The 22,590-nt window shown below is 39.9% G+C and overlaps 1 protein-coding gene across 1 annotated transcript in view; it reads left to right on the plus strand.

Moving 5' to 3' along the window:
• Positions 1-22,590, plus strand: part of kcnh5b (potassium voltage-gated channel, subfamily H (eag-related), member 5b) — a 184,509-nt gene that overhangs the window by 10,119 nt on the left and 151,800 nt on the right. Inside the window, exons 3-5 of the mRNA XM_042387798.1 lie at positions 2,682-2,788; positions 8,799-8,927; positions 21,062-21,177. Coding sequence (XP_042243732.1) covers positions 2,682-2,788; positions 8,799-8,927; positions 21,062-21,177 — 352 coding nt within the window. The remainder of the gene's footprint in view (positions 1-2,681; positions 2,789-8,798; positions 8,928-21,061; positions 21,178-22,590) is intronic.

A 22,590-nucleotide genomic window follows, 5' to 3' on the forward strand; every position in this document is an offset into this window, starting at 1 on the left:
TTAGCTGCTGGGTTTTTAATGGTTTAAATGGAACTCATAAAAACCAATATATTCCTACAACACGAGCACAGAAGAGCAGCCAGGAGTTATTGTTGTTAAAACTAAAACCGTGTCCTTTGCCAAGTGTTCCATTCATCCTGCAAATATCACTGAATATGTCTTTTTTTTTAAAATTCAGTTTCATCCATTATTTAAGTACAAAGAGAAAGGAGGGAAAAAAGATTAAGACTTTTTTTTTTTTTTGTACCTCCCTGCTTCTGTCCTGCCGTAGTGATCATTAAAACTGCAGTGTGCTGCTCTGGAGGGCTGTTTACATGGTCCTAACTTCATTTACCGCTTGAGAACTGCTCCAACAAAAATGTGAAGCTCAGCAGAGTCAAAAAAAAAAAAAAAATCTGGCATTTCCACTCGAGAGAGAGAGAGAGAGAGAGAGAGAGAGAGAGGGAGAGCCGAGGAGATGGCACACCGCTCGCTGTGACTCTGAAATGAATCCAATTTAGAGCTGCCAGAGGAGCTCTGCCCGGTCCAGCTCGAGGACGGTGTCTTGCTCGCCTGTCAGTCAAAACATTTTAAAATTTGACCGGAAAGGATGACTCCTCTCCTCGGATGCCTCTGAGATCCGACCAGGGGTGACGACCTTGACTAGCCGGCGGCTAAAAAAGGGCTCCCTCGGACACTGAGCTAAGCGAGAACAGGGACACTGAGATTTATCCCTCCACTCCCCGCTGCTCTCGGCCGAGCAGGACACTGACAATCCACTCAGTCGTGACAATAAGAGGATACAAGAGCCCACTGAGAGCTTAAACTTACTGCTGCCAAAGTGATGGAAGATGGTGGCTTGTTATTGGGGCCTTTTTTTTTTTTTTGGAGTCATTTTTGATCTTCTGATTGTAGTATAAGGGAAGAAGATCACATGTAACATATTTCCCAGCTGAACTCGTCAGCAGTCGACCTTTGAATCCGCCCACCTCACTCAGTTGACTGACTCTGGTCTGGCATCGTGACGAGAAACAGCGGTTTCTCGGTTGACAAAGCGATAATCCAATCAGCTGTTTTGACATGACCTCCTTGGTTACCAAATTTATTTTCTTCTTAATATCGCCCGATCCCGGCAAAAGCCTGTCAAAACCAGTATGTTGGCATGGTTACGCATCAGTGTCGACCTAAAGGTTTTTATTGAATGTTTCCACAATGCAGTGGCCTTCATTGGGGATTTTAAGAAGCTCCCCTTTTGCAAGTTTTTGCTTTATTTCATGCATTACTGACCGCTAGCTCGCCAGGCTAATGCTAATGCATTGTCTATGCTCTGTTTATCTTCCTGCGTCCCAGCGGTCGTTTTGTATCTACTTGCAACACATGACGTATATCAACGCAGAGGATTGGCAGAGAGTTTTTTTTTATTAAAGGGGACATATGCTTTATGTGATTTTTCTCTTGTTTATACACTGTTATGATGCCGAATGTTAAACATGGTCACAGTTTTGAGGTGAATGTATTTATAAATGCTCCCTGCAAGTCAAAAGCCAGGGCTTCAACCTGCTCCGAACGCTTCGTTTGCAACGTTAGTTCTCTACCTTGCTGACGTCGCCCCATAAACGACCGTCCATTCTGTAACCTTTGTTGCTCAGGTTTTTCCATGTGTTGTTTGCGTTTTCCACTCACATATTTCGGATCAGATTTGGGCTCCAACACGTAAGGATTTATCTGAGAAATTGACATTCCGAGCAAAGAACAAGGAAAAAGTGGTGAAATCCTACTACTATAGTTTGTTTAATAGTTTGTTGACGTAGCCTCTGGAGCTAATCAGCCAATCAGAACAGAGTGGGCTCATCAGGAGGCGGGCCTTAAAGAGACAGGAGCTAAAACGGCCTGTTTCAGACAGAGGCTGAACTGAGGAGCTGCATAAGGGGCCAATATAAGATAAATAAGGAGTTTTTAACTGGAAATCATGCAAAGATATTCCAGTAGAGCCCCAGAATATAAATATAGAGCTGGAAATGTGCAGAATACGTCCCCTTTAAATAACATTTAAAGTTCCTTTGCAGTCCACTTTGTCTCTATTTTGAGTTCAGTTCTGTTTTATTGACCTCTTTAAATCACATTTGCTTAGTTTTTCTCATTTTTTTTGGATTTAAATAAAACCCACCTTGTGCCAGTTAAAGCATCACACGCCTTCACTGTCTATTAGTACATGATGTGAAATGCAGAAAGAAAACATCAATGGCATCCAGGCTGTCTTTGCTGTTAAATCTTCTATGAAACTTCTCTAGTTTTTGTTTGGAATATATTGTGTTTTCATTGTTTATTTGCATCCCTCTGTGTGTATTAGTCCTGGAAGACGCTGCAGCTGTTGAGACAGAAAGTAATCACTCAGACTAATTATATTAGCACAGATTAAAATGTCCCAAGCCTGTTAAGGAATAATTACAGCCATGCCAGTAAACGCAGGCTGCACCAATCCACAAACCTTCACTGTGAGCTAAATTTATGCTGCAGCTCTGTCAATTTTCTTACTGTAAAGAATCAACATAAGACTTAATGGACAGTTTATGGTAAGATAACATATTGACAATGCAATTACAAACATATGTGATATACTGTAACGCAGGGGGCAAAGGTGAAAAGGTCGGGTCAGTATTGATCGCCGTTGTTTCTCATATCTCATCGTTTTCCTTTTCTAGTTTTATGTACGGAGAGTTGACGGACAAGAAGACCATCGACAAAGTCAGGCAGACGTTCGACAACTATGAGTCCAACTGCTTCGAAATCCTGCTGTACAGAAAGAACAGTGAGTTCACTTCACTTCTTGTCTCATCATCATCATCATCATCTCTTCTGTCCTTTTAGAAACACTGAGATCACTGCACATGTAACATCAGGCCGACATTCTTATTAATGCTTTGTCTATAAAATGTTAGAAAATAATGAAAAATAATCATGAACAATGACCATCAGCCCAAAGCGACGTCTTCAAATTGCTTGTTTTGTCCGAGCAACTGTATAAAACCCAAATATATTTAATTTGCAATGATTTAAAACAATGAAAAGCAGCAACAAGAAGAGAGAAGCTGGAACTAGCAGATGGCTGCCATTTCTGTTTGGTGAATGATTTATCAATCAGTATCATTGATCATTTTCAGCACTAACGCCTTGTTTACTTTGACACTTTAACGCTTTGTGTAGAAATCTGATGATGATGTTTTTCCTTCATCATCGTGATTTTGCTTCCCAGCGGCTTTAATAATACAGTTAATGTTACTGAATTTTTAACCTGATATTCTCCTCGGAGGCTTTTTATTGCTGCCAGTCTGAGTCTTTTTGACTTCTCTAAAGTTCACTTTTCAAAGTTAAGAATTAAAAATGACTTGATTGCTTCTTAAAACACAGAGTAGCTTTTCTGAAAGCGGTTATATTTAATACTTTTATATTAATCACATGAGGTCTTCTTGGCTTTACGGAGCTTTATAGTGAGTTTCAGCTCATTGTTTATTTGTCCGGCTGCAACTTTACTGTTCTGGTTCACTCTCAGCGTCTCTCATAGCGTCGCTTTTGGCTGCAGCAGGCAGCTGTTTTCAGAGAAAAAGCTCTAAAAAGCCACTTTACACTACCTGCTCAGCACCAAAATGGCAAACAGACACAGTTAGCTGTTGACTAGTTGGTGAACATAGTGGAGCATTTAGCAGCTAAAGAGCCAAGAGAGCAAAAGAGAGTGAATATTGGAGTAGTTCAACATATCAGTTTTGTGTTCCCTGCTGCCCCCCCCAAGATATTTTCACATTGATCTTAATCATTTTATTATATCTTCCCCTTTTCCCTGTTTTCCCTTTACTTTATTTCTCTGTCAGTAACAATGTAAATCACATCATTATCATGTAAAAGCAACAAATTTAACAAACCGGCTACGTTTTCATCTTCGGTTTCTGAACAATGTTTGTCTTAACTTCTCTCTCATGTGTACATTATTATTTTAAAAGAGAGCAAGTTCATTCATGAATTCATGGTTTCTGAATTAAAAGTCCATGAATTAATTTATGTATTCATGAACCTTTTTATCTCAAGTTCATTTATATTTTTCTACTGTTATGTCACAGTTTTGCTACTAATTCATTTGACAGTATGCTGTTCTACTTTCTTTCTTTGTCGTTTGTGCTTTATTCTCCTTTCCTGGCATCTTGCTTGAATTTAAAAATGATTAAGGCTGCAACTAAGGACAATTTTTTTTTTTATCATTGATTAATCTGCCGATTGTATTTTTCATTAATCAATTAATTGTCTAGTCCAAAAAAACATCAGAAGAGGGTGAAAAATGTCCATCAGTATTTCCTGGAGCCCAAAGTGACATCATCAGATATCTTGTTTTGTCTGACCAACTGTCCAAAATCCAAAAATATACAGTTCATTACAATATATTACAAAGAAAAGCTGTAAATTCTCTCATTTGAGGAGCTGAAACCATCAAATGTTTGCTATTATTTGCTTGAAAAAAATGACCTGAAATATTAGTTGATTATCAAAATAGCAAATGAATATTCTGCCAAGCAACTAATTGTTGCAGCTAAATAATAATTATTATATTATACAGTTGTGCTCATAAGTTTACATACCCTGGTAGAATTTGTGAAATATTTGCCATTTTATGACTGATCATGCTGAAAACTTCTGTTTTATTTAGGAATCATAATAACAGAAATCACCAAAATTGCCCTGATCAATAGTTTACATACCCTTGAATGTTTGACCTGATAATATACACACACAAAGGTTTAAATGGCTATGAAGGGTAAGTTTCCACACCTGTGACTTGTTTGATTGTAATAAGCATCTGTGTATAAATAGTCAATGAGTGTCTGCACATTTCATCCAGGGCTGCTCTGACTTTACTGGATACTGAGCCATGAGGAAAGCAAAAAAAAAAAAACTGTCATTGGACCTGCGAGAAAATGTAGTTGAACTTTATAAATCAGGAAAAGGATATAAAAAAGATATCCAAAGATTTGAAAATGCCAATCTGTCGTGTTCAAACTCTGATAAAGAAGTGGAAAATTAAGGGTTCTGTTGATACTAGGGATGTGCAGAAAGCCCAGTATTTGTATCTGTATTTGTTGAGGCTGCAAAATTATTTGTATTCGAATAAAGGTGGAAAGAGGTTTAAAAATCCTGTTTTTGTTTTTATTAGGCTTTTAATTTTAGAAATTGTTCATGAAGCGTGTGTCAGTAGTTCAGCTTTATCTCTGAGGAACACCCTCAACTCTGGGACTGATGTCCAAATTAGGAAATGTGCGTCATGTAGCAGGTGGATGTGACTCCCCTCACTGAGACCTGCTGATAGACGTCACAGCGATGCAGAGGACAGAGACGTAACCGACCTGTGCGCTGATATTTGACGTTTTTTTGTTTTTTTTCCTCCTGAAAACAAATAATTTTAAAAATATTTGTATGAAACAAATATTCATAAAAGCCCCACTATTTGTGCTTTGCCAAATAACATATTTGTATTCGGGCACACCCCTAGTTGATACCAAGCCACGGTCAGGAAGAACAACAAAGATTTCAGCCACAATTGCCAGGAAAATTGTTCAGGTTGCAAAGAAAAAACAGCCACATGCATCTTCAGCTGAAAGTTGCATGTAAGGAGGTACTTGAACAAAAACGGGATGCGAGGTCAAGTCGCCAGAAAAAAGAAGATAATGTACCAACACCACAAAACAGCCTGCTTACAATATGCCAAACAGCACCTAGACAAACCTCAAAACTTCTGGAACAAAGTTATTTAGAGTGATGAGACTAAAATGGAGTTTTATGGTCTCAACTATAAACACTATGAATGATACACATCTCACAGATTCTGTAAACTTATGAGCACAACTTTATATGTGTTTAAGGATGGGTGATTTAAACCACTGCTAATATTATCTGCCAGATAACGGATGGATGGATGGATGGATGCAGGTCAGATAAAACCTTTTATGTAATAAACTGTAATGTCAACATGGTTGAAACATACAGTAACTGTTAACCTGAGTAGTAAAACTAGTAGAAGCTTCTGTCCAGTGAGGCAGAGCAGCAGCACAGTGAGCAGTAAATCCCAGATGTTGGTGAGCAGAGTAACGGACAGAGCGTGCAGACAAAAATAGTCCCAAATGTTCCCGTCTCCTGAGAGTGATCACCACCAACCAGAGCGAAGGTAGAGGAACGCGAGGCGGGGGACGGAGAGAAACAATAAAAAAAAAAATAAAAATGAAAAGATCAATTTTTCAAATGGCACAAATTTTGCTGACAATTCAGGAGAGCTGGACTCCTGCAGAGGCTGCATATAAACCAGATGGATGATGACTTTTATCCACAGAAATTATGACATTAAGCTGTGTTAAACTTTATTGGACTCAGTGTGTCCAGAGGTAAAAAAAAAAAAAGTCAGCTGATTCGAGGTTCTTCTGTACAGAAAGAGCAGTGAGATCCTTAAATGTTATGACCTTATTATCTGTTTGAATCTGGGTCATTTAAACACCAGTAGAAGGATCAAAATGTTCTTTATGATTATTGGATACGTCTGGTGATGCACTCGGCTCGTGTCTTATGCTTAACATGTTTACTTTTTATACTAGTTTTATACATTTTTCTGCTGGTCTTTTATTTTGTATTGTTTGTTTTGTGTAAAGCACTTTGTCACGTTGATTTTGAGCAGCTTCATACTAATAAACTTTGATTTTTAAAAGTATTATTACTACAGAATAGATCTGCTCAGAACTACGACAGCTTATTTTCCATATTTCATCGTGTTTCTCCTCAAAATGTCATCTCAGAATTGGATTAAATTATACTGGATTGTTTACATGTAAGGTACTGAAGCTGTGTCCCAGTTTCAGACTACATTCTTATTTTAGGTTTTGCTTGCACACTGGAAAAGTGACAAGTAGTTATGAGTAAGGGATGTCTTGATCAAATTTTTCTAACCCTGTTCCCAATCTGAGTCCTATAATTGTATCTGCTGATTCTGAATCCGATCAGATATTTACATTATATGTATATATATATATATATATATATATATATATATATATATATATATATATATATATATATATATATATATATATATATATATATATATATAGCAGCAGCAGATATGCAATGTTGATTTACATGCTCAGTCCATGTGCAGTTAAACAGCGATGTTACAGAGTTGGAGTTTCTTCCCTTTGGCTGAGGACAGAACACCGGCCTGCAGAGAGCACACAAAAATTAAAGTTTAATTTTGGTCTGTCAAGTCAAGTCAGTTTTATTTGTGCAGCCCGATATCAGAAATCTGCCTCGGGGAGCTTTACAATCTGTACAGCAATACAACAACCTCTGTCCTTAGACGCTTGATTTGAATAAGGAAAAACTCACCAAAAAACCCCTTTAACAGGGGAAAAAATGGAAGAAACCTCAGGAAGAACAACAGAGGATAAACCAAGAGAGCAAAATTACAGAAATACAGGATGACAAAGATATAGATTGATTGATAACATACATGAAGAATATGATCAGGAGGACGCCAAGCAGCTTCCGGTTGCTGCTGTCATCAATGTTTGTCTTTTAACTGGTGAAAGTGGTGGTTAGCGCCAGCTAAATGAGGAGCTGCTAACTCGCCCCTGTCTGCCCAAATAATTAATAATAATAATAATAATAATAATAATAATAATAATAATAATAATAATGATCATAATAATTTGACAGTCACACACTTTAATTCTGACTCTCATGTAGGAGTGAAATGCTGCACTTCAGGTTGTTTTAAAAGGAGAGCAGCGCTACAATGCTAGCAGGATTAAACTGGACAAAACACAGTACAGTAAAGAAACAATCGATCAGTTTTATTTTAGTCAATACAGATCTTTAATCAATCTGATTCAACAGTCAGCTCGGGACCTGTATGATTACTATTCTGCTAAAACTTTGATTGTGCTGTTGTTGATGATCCAATGTAGAAAATGGAGAAGTTTTTGAAAGCTCCAGAAAAGATCTCAAAAAATAAACCACACTGAAAAACCAAGTAAATGTTCAGTATTATACACACTGATATCTTAACACAGTCATGGTTAAGGTTTGCTTAGGTTTAGACACATCGTCGTCATGGTTAGAAAAATCAGAAGACGGCTGTTGTAAAGGAGATCAGCGCTACAATGCTAGCAGGTTAAACTGGACAAAACACAGTACAGTAAAGAAATAATTTGCTACACATTTGATTGTGCTGTTGTTGACAATCCAACGTACACAAAAGAAAATGGAAAACAGCTCCAGAAAGATCTCAAAAAACAGTCAATTTTACAGTATTGTACACACTGATATCTTGACACAGTCATGGTTAAGGTTTGTGACTATCAGAAGGAAATAGGAAAGGGAACAGCAGCTTCTAGTATCAAAGTCACGCACTTCCGGTTTTCAAGATGTGTTGAAAACGCTACTTCAGTCTCCTGTCAGATACCAGTCAGGTACGAGGTCTTTGTGAGGGGAATCACAAACATGTCGTATCAGGCAGTTGAACAAATGACAGACACTGTCTTTCTCTGGAAGTCTTCATTTACAGGAAATGTTTTTACAACAAATCTGATTTTTGATTTAGCATTTAAGTCAGTTATCAAGCAGAAACGGCAAACTTCCTCTTCTTTCAGCTTGTCTAGATTTGCTTCTTTTCTCTGTCACTTTGGATTTTGGACTGTTGGTTGGATAAAACAGTTCAGTTTGAAGACATCTTTTTCTTAATTTCTTGCCATTTTATGGCCTAAATGATCAACTAAGATGTTGTGTTTCTGCAGGAAGTCCAGTGTGGTTCTACATGCAAGTGGCTCCCATCAGGAACGAGAATGACAAGGTGGTTCTGTTCCTCTGCACGTTTAAGGACATCACTCTCTTCAAGCAGCCAATCGAAGACGAAACCACTAAAGGTGAGTGTTTTTTCACTGCAGAGGACAGACAGCAGCAGCTTTCACTCAGAGAAGCTTCCCCCTCCAAAAAAAAGTATCTCTGCACAAACAACGTCTCTCCGTGTTTGAAGATTTATTTTTGGTGGGACTGGTTGTTCTTATTATTAGATCACTCACAGAAGAATTTAAAAAGTATAGCGAAAGAAAGAGAGACATGTTGAGAATGATGTGATTTGAAAACCTGATGTTCCGAGTACATGACGTGCAGCTTACAGCCGAGGTTTGTGTTCTGTTTTATTAGATAAAACACAGTAAAGAGTTACAGGAGACAGCCAGCGATACGGGGAGATGTCAGACTTTGTGAGTGGGAGCCAAATTAGTACATGGCTGGAGTCTCCGGTATGTAATGTAGTGTCAGCGGGCTTCTGATGGGACATTTAATTATGTTTCTTCATCCTCTTCTTCCTCCTCCTCCTTCTTTTTCTTCCTCTCTCTTGACATCTTCCTCTCTGACATTTTCACTTTCTGACTTTTATCTTCTCTTCCTCTCCTCCTTCTTCTTTGTGTGTTATCATCTTTCTCTCCTTTTATCTTGTTCTTTTCTTTTTCCGTCTTCATCTCCCTTTATTCATTTTTTATTATTAATCCTCCAGATTCTTGGTGCTTGTCCTTCTTTATCCTTTCTTCCTTTCTTCTCTCTTGTCATCCTTCCCCCTGATATTTTCATGTTCTGTCTTTGTTCTCTTTCTCCTTAAAGCTCCTTTAAGTCTTTCGTCTTGAATTTTTGTCTTCTCATTACCTCCTTAACTTCTTTATCTTTATCCCAACTTCTCCTCTCTCTACTTTTTCTTCGGGTCTGTCCTCCCCCCCCAAAAAAAGACACGACAGGTCGTAACGTCAGTCGCCCCAAAAACGACCTATAGTTACGTTTGAGTGACGGATGCTATCTAGCGGCCATCTTTTGACTCGGAGCGGCGGTGCGGTTCAGGTGACGTCTATATATGTGGACAGATTTCCTCATTCAGAGGAGGAGGAGGCTTTGACCTGACAGTGGACTTTGTTTCCTGTTTCCAACCGTAACTATGATTGTAGCCATGACAACGAAGGTCGCCTAACTTTTAAAGATCCCCTCAAGTCAAAATACTCTATTTGGAATAATGATATTTGTCTAATATGTTTTTTTTCTTCAAAAAAGTTCCTTAAAATGGCATCTACTCCTTCTCCCTCATTAAAAATGTAAGAATCGATAAATATTTTTTAGTTCAGAAGTTTAACTGCTGGACTCAAAGTGTCTCCTGCTTCACTGTAAAGTTCATTCTCAGTGTTTGTGCACTGAAGGCTTCAAGTTTCCACATCACACTTGTTGTATAAGTTGAATATTGGACCGAGATCGGCTTCAAAACTAGCTGTGATGTCACAGAGATGCTCGCAGGTCCGCCCCTTAAAATCAGATTTTCACTGAGCTCAGAGAAACGTTCCTTATTCAGCAGATGAAAGTGAAACCAGCCTTTCAGTGTCAAACTCTGCACATACATCATTCACAAGAAGAAAAACACGTCTTTGAGTGGAGGGAGGACTTTAACCCACAGCACATGTTTCTCTAACCTTAACAAAGCGATCATTTCAACCCAAACCACAGTCTTTACTTAAACCCAACCAGACCTTATTCACAGCGCTGTCACATCATGAAACATCATTTATTTTTTAACAGTGATGTGAAACGGTTTTGGAGAACACAGACGTAATGTCGTCCTGCCGATGGAGGCGCCAGATTAGAAAACGCTCCTGTGTGTCGTTGTGGAGTCACATGATCAAACAACGTATTTGGTCGTTTAATTTGGAGGACTTGTGTGTTTCCTTTTTATGTTTTCTTTTTAATTCTCCAGTTCTCCTCGCTCCTCCTCCTCCTGTTTTGTCTAGTACTTATTGTCAGTCATTTTCTCTTCTCACTCATCTTCCTCTTCCCTGAATCCTTGATATTTTCATTCTCTAGCTTCTTATCATCTCCTCATTCTTCTCCTCTTCATCTCCTCAATCTTTTTATTGATACTTTTATCACTAGCCTTCATTTTGTCCCTTCTCTGCTATTGTTTTGCTCCGCTTTTCCTCTTGCTACTCCTACTCCTACATCTTCTTCTACTCTTCCTCCTCGTGCTCCTTCTTCTTCTGTCCTCTCTCTCCTACCGTGAAGTCTCTAAACATTTTTGCTCGCTACAAATCCCTTTTTGTTCCCCCCCTCTTTTCATTCGTATCCCAAGCTGCGGATGGATAAAGAAGAAAGAGTCAAGTCTTGTTTCCCTGCAATGCGGGAACGTCTCGAGCTGTCAGGTTGTATTTGAGGAGGTTGTGATGCTGTCAGGAATCACAGGAGATGTGGGTGGCTGCGCTGTCCTCTGCGCCCTGACTGATGCACAGTGTCAGCTTCCTGCCCCGGGAGTCGTTTTCGGCGCCGCTGAGCGGGTGTGTTTGCCCTTTGACAAGGATCCCACCCTCCTCCCCCCACCCCGACCCCCCGTCCTCCCTCCCCTGGTCTGCTTTTAATGTACACACACATGTAAACACGTGTGCACACATGCAGCGATGTCCACCCACCGCCTCCCTCATGCCGTGTGATTTGTTTATTCGTTCATTATGTGTGCTTAACCACACATAAATAACACGGGCTTGAACATGCAATTAGAGCTTGAGTGGAACGAATATTGTCACATCAGTGCGTTGATGTCTTTGTGAATTAGCTGCTGCTGCCGCTGCTGACAGCGTGACAAACTTCTGTTCTGGAGTCAGACATCCACAATTTGTCAAGTGTTTGCAGGAGAGTCAAAGTAAAGAATAAAAGCAAAGTAGGAGCTTTTTAGAAGTTGGAATAATCTTTTGTTGCAAAAGATGTCTTTGTCTTTGCTGATATAGCTCAGCTTGTTTTTGCTGTTTTGATGTGGATCCTCTTAATTTCTAGCTGAGTCACTGAGTCTCATCTCTGCATAAATTGTTTCTATTGGTGGGATATATATGTGAGGTTTTGCCATTAGCATCATGATATGTCATATTTAGGTATGATAACTCTACATGTCACTGATAAAAGCTTGGTAAAAAACTTTTGTCTTGTGCTTATCAGGGTCGCCAAGCGTACCAAGCTTGACAACTTTTACGATGACAAAAAGTCACATATGTGTGTTTGTCAGCTTGATGTGAAGTTCTTCCGGCCCCCGTGTGGCCAAAAAACTCAAGTGATGCAGCCTTAAGGCAACATATTTTCAAGTATATTGCCACATTGCGACAACTCAAAAATGTTAGAACTGAAATAACTGACTTTTTGTGTAGTAGTGAACACAACTCTGCAACATTATCATTCATTTGGAGTCGTGTTTCTGTAAGTCCAATATTCACTCTCTTTTTTTTTTCTGTTTCTGCTCTCTACCAACTCCTGAGGGAAATATCTGGCTCTTTAGCTGCTAAATGCTCCACTATGTTCACCAGCTAGTCTACAGCTAACTGTGTCTGTTTGCCATTTGGTGCTGAGAAGGTAGTGTACAGTGACTTTTTAGAGTTTTTTCTCTGAAAATGACGCTATGAGAGCGCTGAGAGTGAACCAAAACAGAAAAATTGCAGCCGGACAGATAAAAAATTAGCTGAAACTCACTATAAAGCTCCGTAAAGCCGAGAGGAGCTGCAGAGTCACTGATAATTCTCTGTAGGGTCATCACTACGAGCCACAACCAACACATTACACACTGACAGCTCATACAGTGGGGTTATAAAAATACTGATTGTAGACGGTTTAAAGAACACAAAGTAGCTAAATGCACTTTGGCTGAAAAATGCCAAAATCAGCTTGTTTCACAGGTGATTTTACCATCTATGTTTTCTTGTATCATGGTGGACTTTCTACCTTTGTGACTTTGTAATGGTGGACATACTGCCTCCTGCTCAACATTTATGTGTATTTCACTAACAAACACCACGCCATTTGTACAGTATAAAAAGTAGTTTTATTTGGGTTCAGGATCAGATGAGGATAGTGTACAGTGGGCTGACTCGGGGTCGATTGCCAGGGGATGAATGGGAGCCAAAGGTTGGTCGAGGTCTTGTACGTTGGGCTGATTGGGGTTCGATGAGAGGGATGAAGGGGGTCGATGGCATGGGGATGACCGGGGACCAAATGGAGTCACAATGAGGCTGGAGCGTTTAGGAACCCAGGGGTTGAGACTCAGGATGGGGGGCATGTCTCGATGAGCTTTCTGCTTCATCATCCCCCTGTGGTTCCTAAAATAGGACAAGAAGAATTACTTATGTGGAAGTATTAACCCTAACGCGCATGTCTTTGATGGTGGGAGGAAACCAGAGCACCTGACGGAAACCCACGCAAACACGGGGAGAACATGCAAACTCCACACTGGGACGGCCAGTGTTTGAACCCAAGACCTTCTTGTCGTGAGGCAAAAGTGCTAACCACTGAGCCACCGTGACGCCCATTAAGAGGGGAGAAAAATGGGGTTTGGCGGGGAGGGTCTTGAGAGAAAGGGGTTAGACATGCCTATATAAGTATGCCCAGGTGATTGAATTCAGTGAGAGAAAGGGATGTGGTCTTGTTCCTGAACCTTAGTTATAATAACTTTATTTATGGCATTTCTGCTTTGAATATAATGGAGACCAAATTTATTTCAAATGTGGTGACAAGAAACAGATGTTGATGATTTTGTGGTCAGTTTACAAATTCAAATATTGCTTTGACTGAGCTGTTTTAGTTTCCCCTGTGGAGACTCTGACCTAGTAATCAGAATGAAAATCAGAAATGAAAAGTTAACTGCACCATTACACAGATGGCTTTTTATTGTAGACATTCTTATACCCAGTAATGGTCAGACCTCTTAAAAACTAAATCACCTTGGCAACAACACTGCACTTTGCCACCAGGGGATTGACTGACAAGCTGCAGCCAGACTGAAGCCAACCAGTACTCCACGGTGTATTTTACTATGATACGGCTTGTTTTAGGCCACAGTTGTGGATGCAGGATGACTCTGCTGTGTCTCAGAACAGCGTACTACTGGCTGCGGTTTAACCCGCCCGGTGATTAGAGGGGTGGGAGAGAGGCCGTTTGAAAGGGAAGGGAGATTCGCTGCTGCAGGCGTCGGCAGGCAGCTGAGTTCACTCTTGCTGCACAACCAAAACTCGCCCTCAGCTTCGTCGCTGGCTGCTCCCACAACTCGGCACGCCACAACACGTCAGCATCAGCCGAGTGGGAGAGAGATCCCAGTCTGATGGCGACGTCCATCCTCAACTTAAAATAACATTACGGATTTTAAACATATCTGCATCCTGTAATCCTGTGTGTTCATGCACCCATTTGCTGTAATATAACCTCTTTTTTTCTACTTTCAAGCATGTATCTTCTTAATTTTTACCCACTAAATGCGTACTACATTCTGTATTGTTGCTATCACATTTATTGGTGCACATGTGGAGTCACTGGTTCAGCTGGTAGTGAGTTGTTTCATCAGGCATAAAGACCACAGAGATTTATCAAGGTGAGACTGCTGGTGACAGAGCAGGTACAGAAAGTCACATCAGCAAACATCAATGTAGGAAAACAGTAAGTATAGAAAGCTAAAAATATGGCAGAGCAGAACTGCTTTAAAAAAAATGTTGGACATCATGTTGTTTCTTATTGCAGAGTGGCAGTGTTTACTGTTTGCTTTGTCAGCGGTCTGTAAAAGCATCACAGATGGATGTTACCTCCGCCTCCAGGAAGACATTATTTCTAGGTAGGACAGCTGATCAGGATGCGTGATGAATACCGAAACAAGAACTTTATGAACACAGGAGGGAGGGGAGAAAGGTGGGAAAGGAACATCAGGATACAAAAAGGTGCCAGACAGTTTTGATAAATCTTTTGTTAAGTCTGAATTGTTTATAGCCTAGATGAACGGGATGAATGGGACTGGGTTGGTTTTCCTTCTTGGTATGATTCATTTGTGCAGATCTGAACACGGCAATCGTACTCAGACCAACACAACCGCACAGAGACCCTTTAGAGGAAGTGGTTTCGTTCCAGTCCCAAACTAATGCTAGAGAGCTTTGTCTGCGGTGGAACGTGATCCCGCCTCCATCTGCCCAACTACAAGGTCGCAAGTCTGACCAATAAGAGGAGAGAACGTTCTCACCTGATTTTTAATGATGCATTTTGGTTCAGAACAAACCAACTATAGGTTTGAAAACACCCTTAACGTGTCTGGGACTTTATTCATGGACTACTAGTCCAGCAACCAGGCTTGGCAGATTTTGACTGTTGTTGGGCCAAAACATTTTTGGCTACTAAAGGGGCATTATGGTGCAAAGGTGCCAATTATGGTTAAGTTTTAAGTCGGAGTTCACATCTATACTTTAGTTTCCTGTGTATTAACCACAAAAAAGATCCATTGTTAAATTTATGTTCCAGTCCATGAATGGTTCACACTGACTTTTTACAAACAAACCAATAGTTGTAAACCTACAGTGGATCCAGAAAGTATTCAGACACCTTCACTTTGTGTTGTAGATTTAATTTTTGCCCATCAGTCTAAACTCAATAAACCATAATGACAAAGTGAAAACTCTCATTTTTGAAAAATATTCAGAGCTTACTCAGACCTTTGCTGTGACACTTAATTATCCTTGAGATGTGTCTAGAACTTGACTGAAGTCCACTTGTGGCAAATTGAACTAATTGGACATAATTTAGAAAAGGCACGCACCTGTGTATATAAAAAGTCTCACAATTCACACTGCATGTCAGGACAAAAACCAATTCATGAAGTCCAAGGAACTCTTTGTAGACGTCTGCGATAAAATTATGGCGAGGCGTAGATCAGGGCAAGTGTATAAAACATTTCACAATTATTGAGGCCACTGTGCTCCTGAGAACACTCAAAGCTTTAGAAATGGTTTAGTGACTTGTTAAATTAAGCTCACACATAAACAGCTGGTTATCAGCATGAATAGATAAAAGTTTATGTTAGAGATTATCGGTCGGAAAAAAAAGCTGTCACCAACAAAGGAAACAAAACCAAACAGGTTAAGTGTGAGAACAGTAGAGCTCATGGCACAGTTCTGTTTAATGAAGTGGACACTCTTATCTCTTAGCAACAAACATGTAAATTAACCTTTTGTTCCATCTTAATCTATCGAGACCTCAGAGGTGCTGTGGAGATATTTCAAACAAACATCTGTGCTCATGTGACCTCTTCAACAGTACCACACCTTTCCTTTTAAAGGTCCAGTGTGTAGGATTTAGTGGCACCTAGTGGTGAGGTTGCAGATTGCAACAAACTGAACCCCAAGCATGTAGGAGAACCTATGGTGGCCATGAAACTTGTGAAAAATGTGAAAGGTCCTCTCTAGAGCCAGTGCTTGGTTTCTCTGTTTTGGGCTACTGTAGAAACATGGCGGTGCAACATGGCGGCCTCCGTGGAAAAGAACCCACGCCCTATGTAGATATAAAGGGCTCATTCTAAGGTAACGAAAACACAATTATTCTTATTTTCAGTTGGTATATATTCCATTTTCTGCCAAGTCTGTTCCGCTAGATGCTACTAAATTCTACACGCTGCACCTTTAATATCCAAGCATGGTTTGTACAACCACCTCAAACATCTCTGCACTGCTAAATATTAAAGTAAGATGTCAATGCTGTTTAGGTGTCCTGCATGTCTGCATCATTTTGTTCTGTAGTTGGGTGCAGGCTGTCCTTGCTGTGGAACAGCTGATCAAAATCTCATTTAAGAATTCACTTTGGTGGTGCGTGCACCACTTCTGCTCCCCTGTTATTTTTAGCTCAAGCCTTTACCCTTTTTTTCTCCCTCCATTCCCACTTCTATTGTGCTCCAGTCTGACAAATCATGCAGTGTTGCATTCTTGAGGCGAACCGTAGCCGGAGCATTACTATTAACCATTAAAAAGACCTCTTATTTACTTGTCCTGCAGTTTGCGTTTGTGCTGTATGTGTGGTCCTTTTGTCCGCATGTGACAGTATGTATAGGAGGCCTGTAAGCTGTCAGGCTGTAGGCTATTTACATAAGTGCCACCAAGACAAATTCCTCCACTTGCCTTCATGATGAAAGTGGATGTGGGTCTGAAAAAAAAACACATTTACTTGCTTTCCATGCCAATAGTTTGCTATTATTCTATAACACATTAGGGTATGGCACTACTCTATAATGCATACATACTGTATGGTGAATTATGCAACCTCCACTAGGCACTATAGGCAGTATAAAAGAAGCACTTAAGACCTGTGCTTAAGTTAAAGTAATGGAATAATGGAGTAATGGAAAGCTACTCTATTTCAAGTAAAAGTCCTGCAGTCAGAATTCTGCTTCACAAGACATACATACATGTATACATATCAAAAGTTGAATTTATATGCAATAAATAACATCATTTTACACACAGCTGTAAAAAGTCTTTACCTTTTAGACTTTCCACAGCTAAAGTCTGTCTTGTGAGGCACAACCGGTGTCTAAAGTTAGCTAACTTTAGCTAAATGTTGCTGTTTAATGGATGTGAGTGAGTTAGCTCATATGCTGCTGTTATACTGCATGTCACAGATAAACATTAAAATTGTAAAGAGTAAAACAAGAAGAGTTAAGATTTTTATGAACTTCACGCAAGACCCACAAAAACAAAAAAAATATAACTCAGGATACACTTGCTAGTGCTTTTATGGTCTTCCTCATCAAATGGAGCTCAAGCAGATTGTTCACATCTGACGTCAAAGATCAGCTGATGTCCCCTTCCCACCATATATAGTCACCAAAAGTTACATACTTTGATCACATGGCTACAACGGAGCTATCTCCATAGCAACTGAGCAAACTCGATCTGCTGAAGAAGATTGTGAGATGTGGTTGAAAGTTTGTCAACCATCTTATTTTATGTTTCAATCCAAAATAAGAATCTTCAAACTAACTTTTGACTATATATCTGTCAGAGACAAGCAGCGGGGTAAAAAAAACATAATTTTCATGTAAAATATAGAAGAAACACGTAGAATCACCTCATTTAAACAGTCATGTAAACTAACAATACCTCAAAACTGCATCTTTTTTTTCCCCCACGCATTCTTCTTCCTTGTCAAAACCTGGCCTCCTACATTACCCACAATGCAACTCGACTTCACTTGACTGTACAGATTCAGGTATGTTATGCTAGTAAATGCTTTACTTTTTACACATATGAAGTAGTGCTCCTCGGCACATGTGTAAAATCAGTGGAGTTCCCCTTTAAGAAGTTAATTGACAGTCATCTCTTTGGCTTAGATGTCTGTTTGCAATGTCTTTCAACAGCCAACAATATACTGTACAATATATATATATATATAGTGAGTTACACAAGTGCTGCTGCAGCAATTTTTTCTCCAGGAAAGATATTGAAAAATCCCCATTTTGGCTGAGAGCACCCAGGCTTATTATCTGTGGTGGTCCAGAGCCAATGTTGAGTATTATCATATAGAAAATCATATAAAAGAAGCTGCTCTGAAACTGAAGATGCACAATTAGTTAAACTCAGCCACTACAACAGATTTCTTCGAGGGAAAATGAGAGATTGAGACTCAGTGCTCAGAATAAACTGGGTATTCTGTTGATACTTCATCCTAGATGGGTCTTAGAGCGCATTATTGTGTTTGGCTCCTTTCACACCATTGCACAGAGAAGTGAATGACTGAATTTGCGTCCATTTGAACAGAGAGTGAAAGGCGGCTGGTGGCCCGAGGGTTAAAAGCTATTTTAAAGTCCACTTTTTATTGGTAATGGTCCCTTCAAAGGGTCGGGTCGATCACGATGTGTGACTACTGTACGTGGTGTGCCTCTGTTGTGCTACTCTTTGCCCTTTCAAACATTTGATTTTATTTTTAGAGCAGTAGTGTTTGTACTCATTCAGTCGTGGTGTAGCCTGCACCGTGACAAGAAAATGACCATTACTGAACACGTCTACATTATTTAGATGGACATCCAGATGACACACAGGAACATTGAAGCTTATCTTTGAATCACAAGCTGCTACAAAAAAAACAATTTTGGATAAAAATAGGAGTGGATGAAAGGAGGAAACACACATTTTTCATAATGCTTGTCATGCATTTTCACTGCATTTATAATGAACTTTATGTATAGGACTCTTTTCAAAAGCAGCATGATAAAACGCATATGGGATGAAAAATAAAAAGGTCATGCATAAGGAAAAAAGTTACAGTTAAAGAAAGGAACACTATTATAAAATATACACAAAGTTTGATACATAGCTCCATTAAACATGTCCTTCACTGATTTATCTTTGCACTCCTGCAGCATTGTTGGACTCACAACGGACAGTTTTAAATCAATTTAATTTCTAAAATCAATGCAGCAGTGCTAGAGATATCATCTTTCCATGAGTTATCCTTCCTTGTCAAAATCTGGTGCCTACATTACCCACGATGCAGCTCAACTCGATTCACTCGACTGTACAGCTGTGTCTCAAATCACATACTTCTGTTAGGACACTTTCATGTAGTACACTGTGTACTTACTGGCGTAGTGTGTGAATTTCTACAGGGTAGCGTTGTCTCAAATCAAACACAGCTGTTGTGCACTTACCAGAAATGACGATCGCAAATTAGCATTAGCTAGCGTTAGCATTAGCATTATCATTCGTGCTACCAAATCATTACAGACTGCTAAATTAACCCAAAAAACATACTGATGGCTTATATGAGACAACAGTTTAGTGGTGCTTAGTGTTAAAAAAACACATGTATAACTTACATTTGGATAATGTGGCGATGTTCACCGTAGTTACAATGTACTCGGCCGCCATTTCCAGTTTGAAAAGTGGTCCCTCCCCTTCCGCTACGTAGCCAAGATGGCGACCATTGAGGGTGAGAAGTGTCCATAGTTCCACACTCAACTTTTTGACTGCATTTTTCCATACCTCTCAGTGTGAACGCACTTATGCACTCAAAATGTTAAGTGTAAGTACACAAGTAGTGCAAGTTGAGACACAGCACAATGGTTGACGTAACATCTCGCTATGTCCATCTTTATATACAGTCTATGATTATTACACTTCACCCTGAGGGGTACATGAACGCGGAAGTGGTGGGCTGACAGACATCGCCATCCTGATGCCGCTAGCATGGCTATTAATAACTGTTAGCTGCAGGCCTAGTTGTTTTTCTTCATGTAATACAAGAGATGGAGGCAAAGAATGCTGTGTCCAGCACTCCTTTACTTTCTATACTGGGATATCACGTCCACTTACCAGAGAGAAACGCTACGTAGCCAAGATGGCGACCATTGAGGGCGAGAAGTTGTCCAGAGTTCCACACTCAACATTTTGACCATTTTGAGTGCACTCAGTGCACTGCATTTTTCCATACTTCTCAGTGTGAACGCACTTATGCACTCAAAATGTTAAGTGTAAGTACAGTAAGCATGTGATTTGAGACACAGCATACAGATTTGGGTGTGTTATGCTAGTAGCGGCTAATTTAGCAGGCCTTGTGCAGCTCCCTCTGGATCTTTGTACAACTTTTTTTTTTACATATACAGTTGTACTCCCCAACTGTCCCCATATAATGAAGGAGTGAATACTGTACACATGTGTTAAAAGCAGCAACTACACTGCCAAGAAAAAAATTATGCTGACTGTTTCCAACTTCAAAATGTACCTTCAGACATAGCTTTTCCCCTTAGCTTTCATGTTTATAAGACGAACATATGCTACATTTTCAGTGATTTCTGTGATATTGATCCCTGAAGAAGAAATTCTCCCTTTTGTTCAGAGCTCATCGGACAGCTGCTGAGCAGAAACCCTGCAGCTGGTGGAGATTCAGTTATGTTCAAGGATGCTTTTAGCGGGGTGGCTGTTTGCCAAGAAAGCAGGGCTCATGCTGCGTTCACATCATGTCTGGTTTACTATAAATATGAACAACCAACTGAGAAAACCACTGTTCCTTTCAGCCCTCTGGTGGCACGTGGAAGTTGTGGGAATATTTTGTCACTCCAGTATCTTTCTGTTGGTGTCTTGAACTGGGTAATTGTGTCAATAATGGCGGCAAACATGGAGTCACACTCTTAACTTTTGCGAACAATTCAATTCAAAATGTGACTTAACCGATGATTATTGTCTCTTTCCTGCAGGATGGACCAAGTTTGCGCGGCTGACACGGGCGCTCACTAACAACCGCAACACGCTGCAGCAGCTCGCACCCATTGGCAAACATGAAGTCAGCCATAAGCAGTCCAGACTGGCAGAGGTAAACACATACAGTACATCTCATACTGTACATTATGTCACAGCCATGGAAAATACACTTTTTAAGCACTTGTTCTAAATTTGGTACGGTATTATAACCTGGAGGTAACCAATAGCAACAAGTACTTCTTGCTTTGTACCATATTTCCTGTTAACTCTCACTGTTGAAACTGACCCGAGGTAAAACTGATTATGAACAAATAAAAGATGGTCATGTTAACACAACTCCTCTTTTTGCCTGTGATAAGTTGCCATGGCACAAAATTGCACCCTGGGGTGTCCTGATGTAGAAAATAACAGACTTGGTAGAGGAAAGCTGTTTCGCTCATGGCGTTCTCTGCCACGGCCTCATTATATTTCCATAAATCAGGACACCTTGTTATTTACATGGAGCGCCCTGGTTTGAGTTTGGCCGGGGAACTTTGTTGGCAATCTCAGGCTCCAAGTTCCTGTCAGCTCAAAAAGAAAAAGTATTTACACAAACACGACAGACTCTTTGGGGTTGAGGTGCCACAACCAATAAAAACTACAATATAATGTTTAATACTGTAGAGAGGTAATTACTGTGTATATTACTCTGTGCATGTAAATAGAGCATAAATTATGTCAAATATGGGGTTAGGTTTGATTCCATAAAATTTTCAATCATCAATGGTATTAAACCATCTCTGTCTTTAATTTTAATTTCAACTAAATCTCTCATCTGTCTTCCTGAAAAGGTGAGCGGTCCTCCTGCGGTTTACTGTCCATATTCCATACAATATAAATAAGCATCTACCTCAGCATTTGATATTAAAATTTGACAACGATCATTTGTAAACATCTTCTACTCCAACCTCCTCCCTCTGAACTCAGTGTGGTATACTACAGATGTAGAGCTTCATTCTTCATTCGAACGTTTTCTGTGAACATAATCCAAGCAGCGAGTACATTTGCTTCATCGCAGCATAACTGGGAAAACAATTAAGGTGTAAATCACTGTAATTGCTAGGAGATGAGATGAAGAGTAGTGTTGGACGTGTCTCTCAGTGAGATGTAGGAGCACAGTTTTAGATTGACGACCATAGATTTCACCACATTACTCTCACCATTGTCAACTTTTTTCTCAGACAGCCCAAAAGGGACCTTTAAAGGGGACATATCTTGCACATTTCCAGGTCTATATAGAATATTTTTGCATGATTTACAGTTCAGAAAACTAGTTATCTCATACTTGTCCTTTATGCAGCCCCTCAGTTCAGCCTCTGTCCTAAACAGGCCGTTTTAGCTCCTGTCTCTTTAAGGCCCGCCTCCCGATGAGACAACTATGTTCTGATTGGTCAGCTTCAGGAAGCACCTTTTAGGCCAACTTCTGCTGGCTCCGGAGGTTACAATAATAAAAAAAAACAATCGTAGTCACATTCAAGGCAGGCTG

Source organism: Thunnus maccoyii, chromosome 16 (assembly GCF_910596095.1).
Source record: "Thunnus maccoyii chromosome 16, fThuMac1.1, whole genome shotgun sequence".
In the NCBI taxonomy this organism is placed as follows: domain Eukaryota; kingdom Metazoa; phylum Chordata; class Actinopteri; order Scombriformes; family Scombridae; genus Thunnus; species Thunnus maccoyii.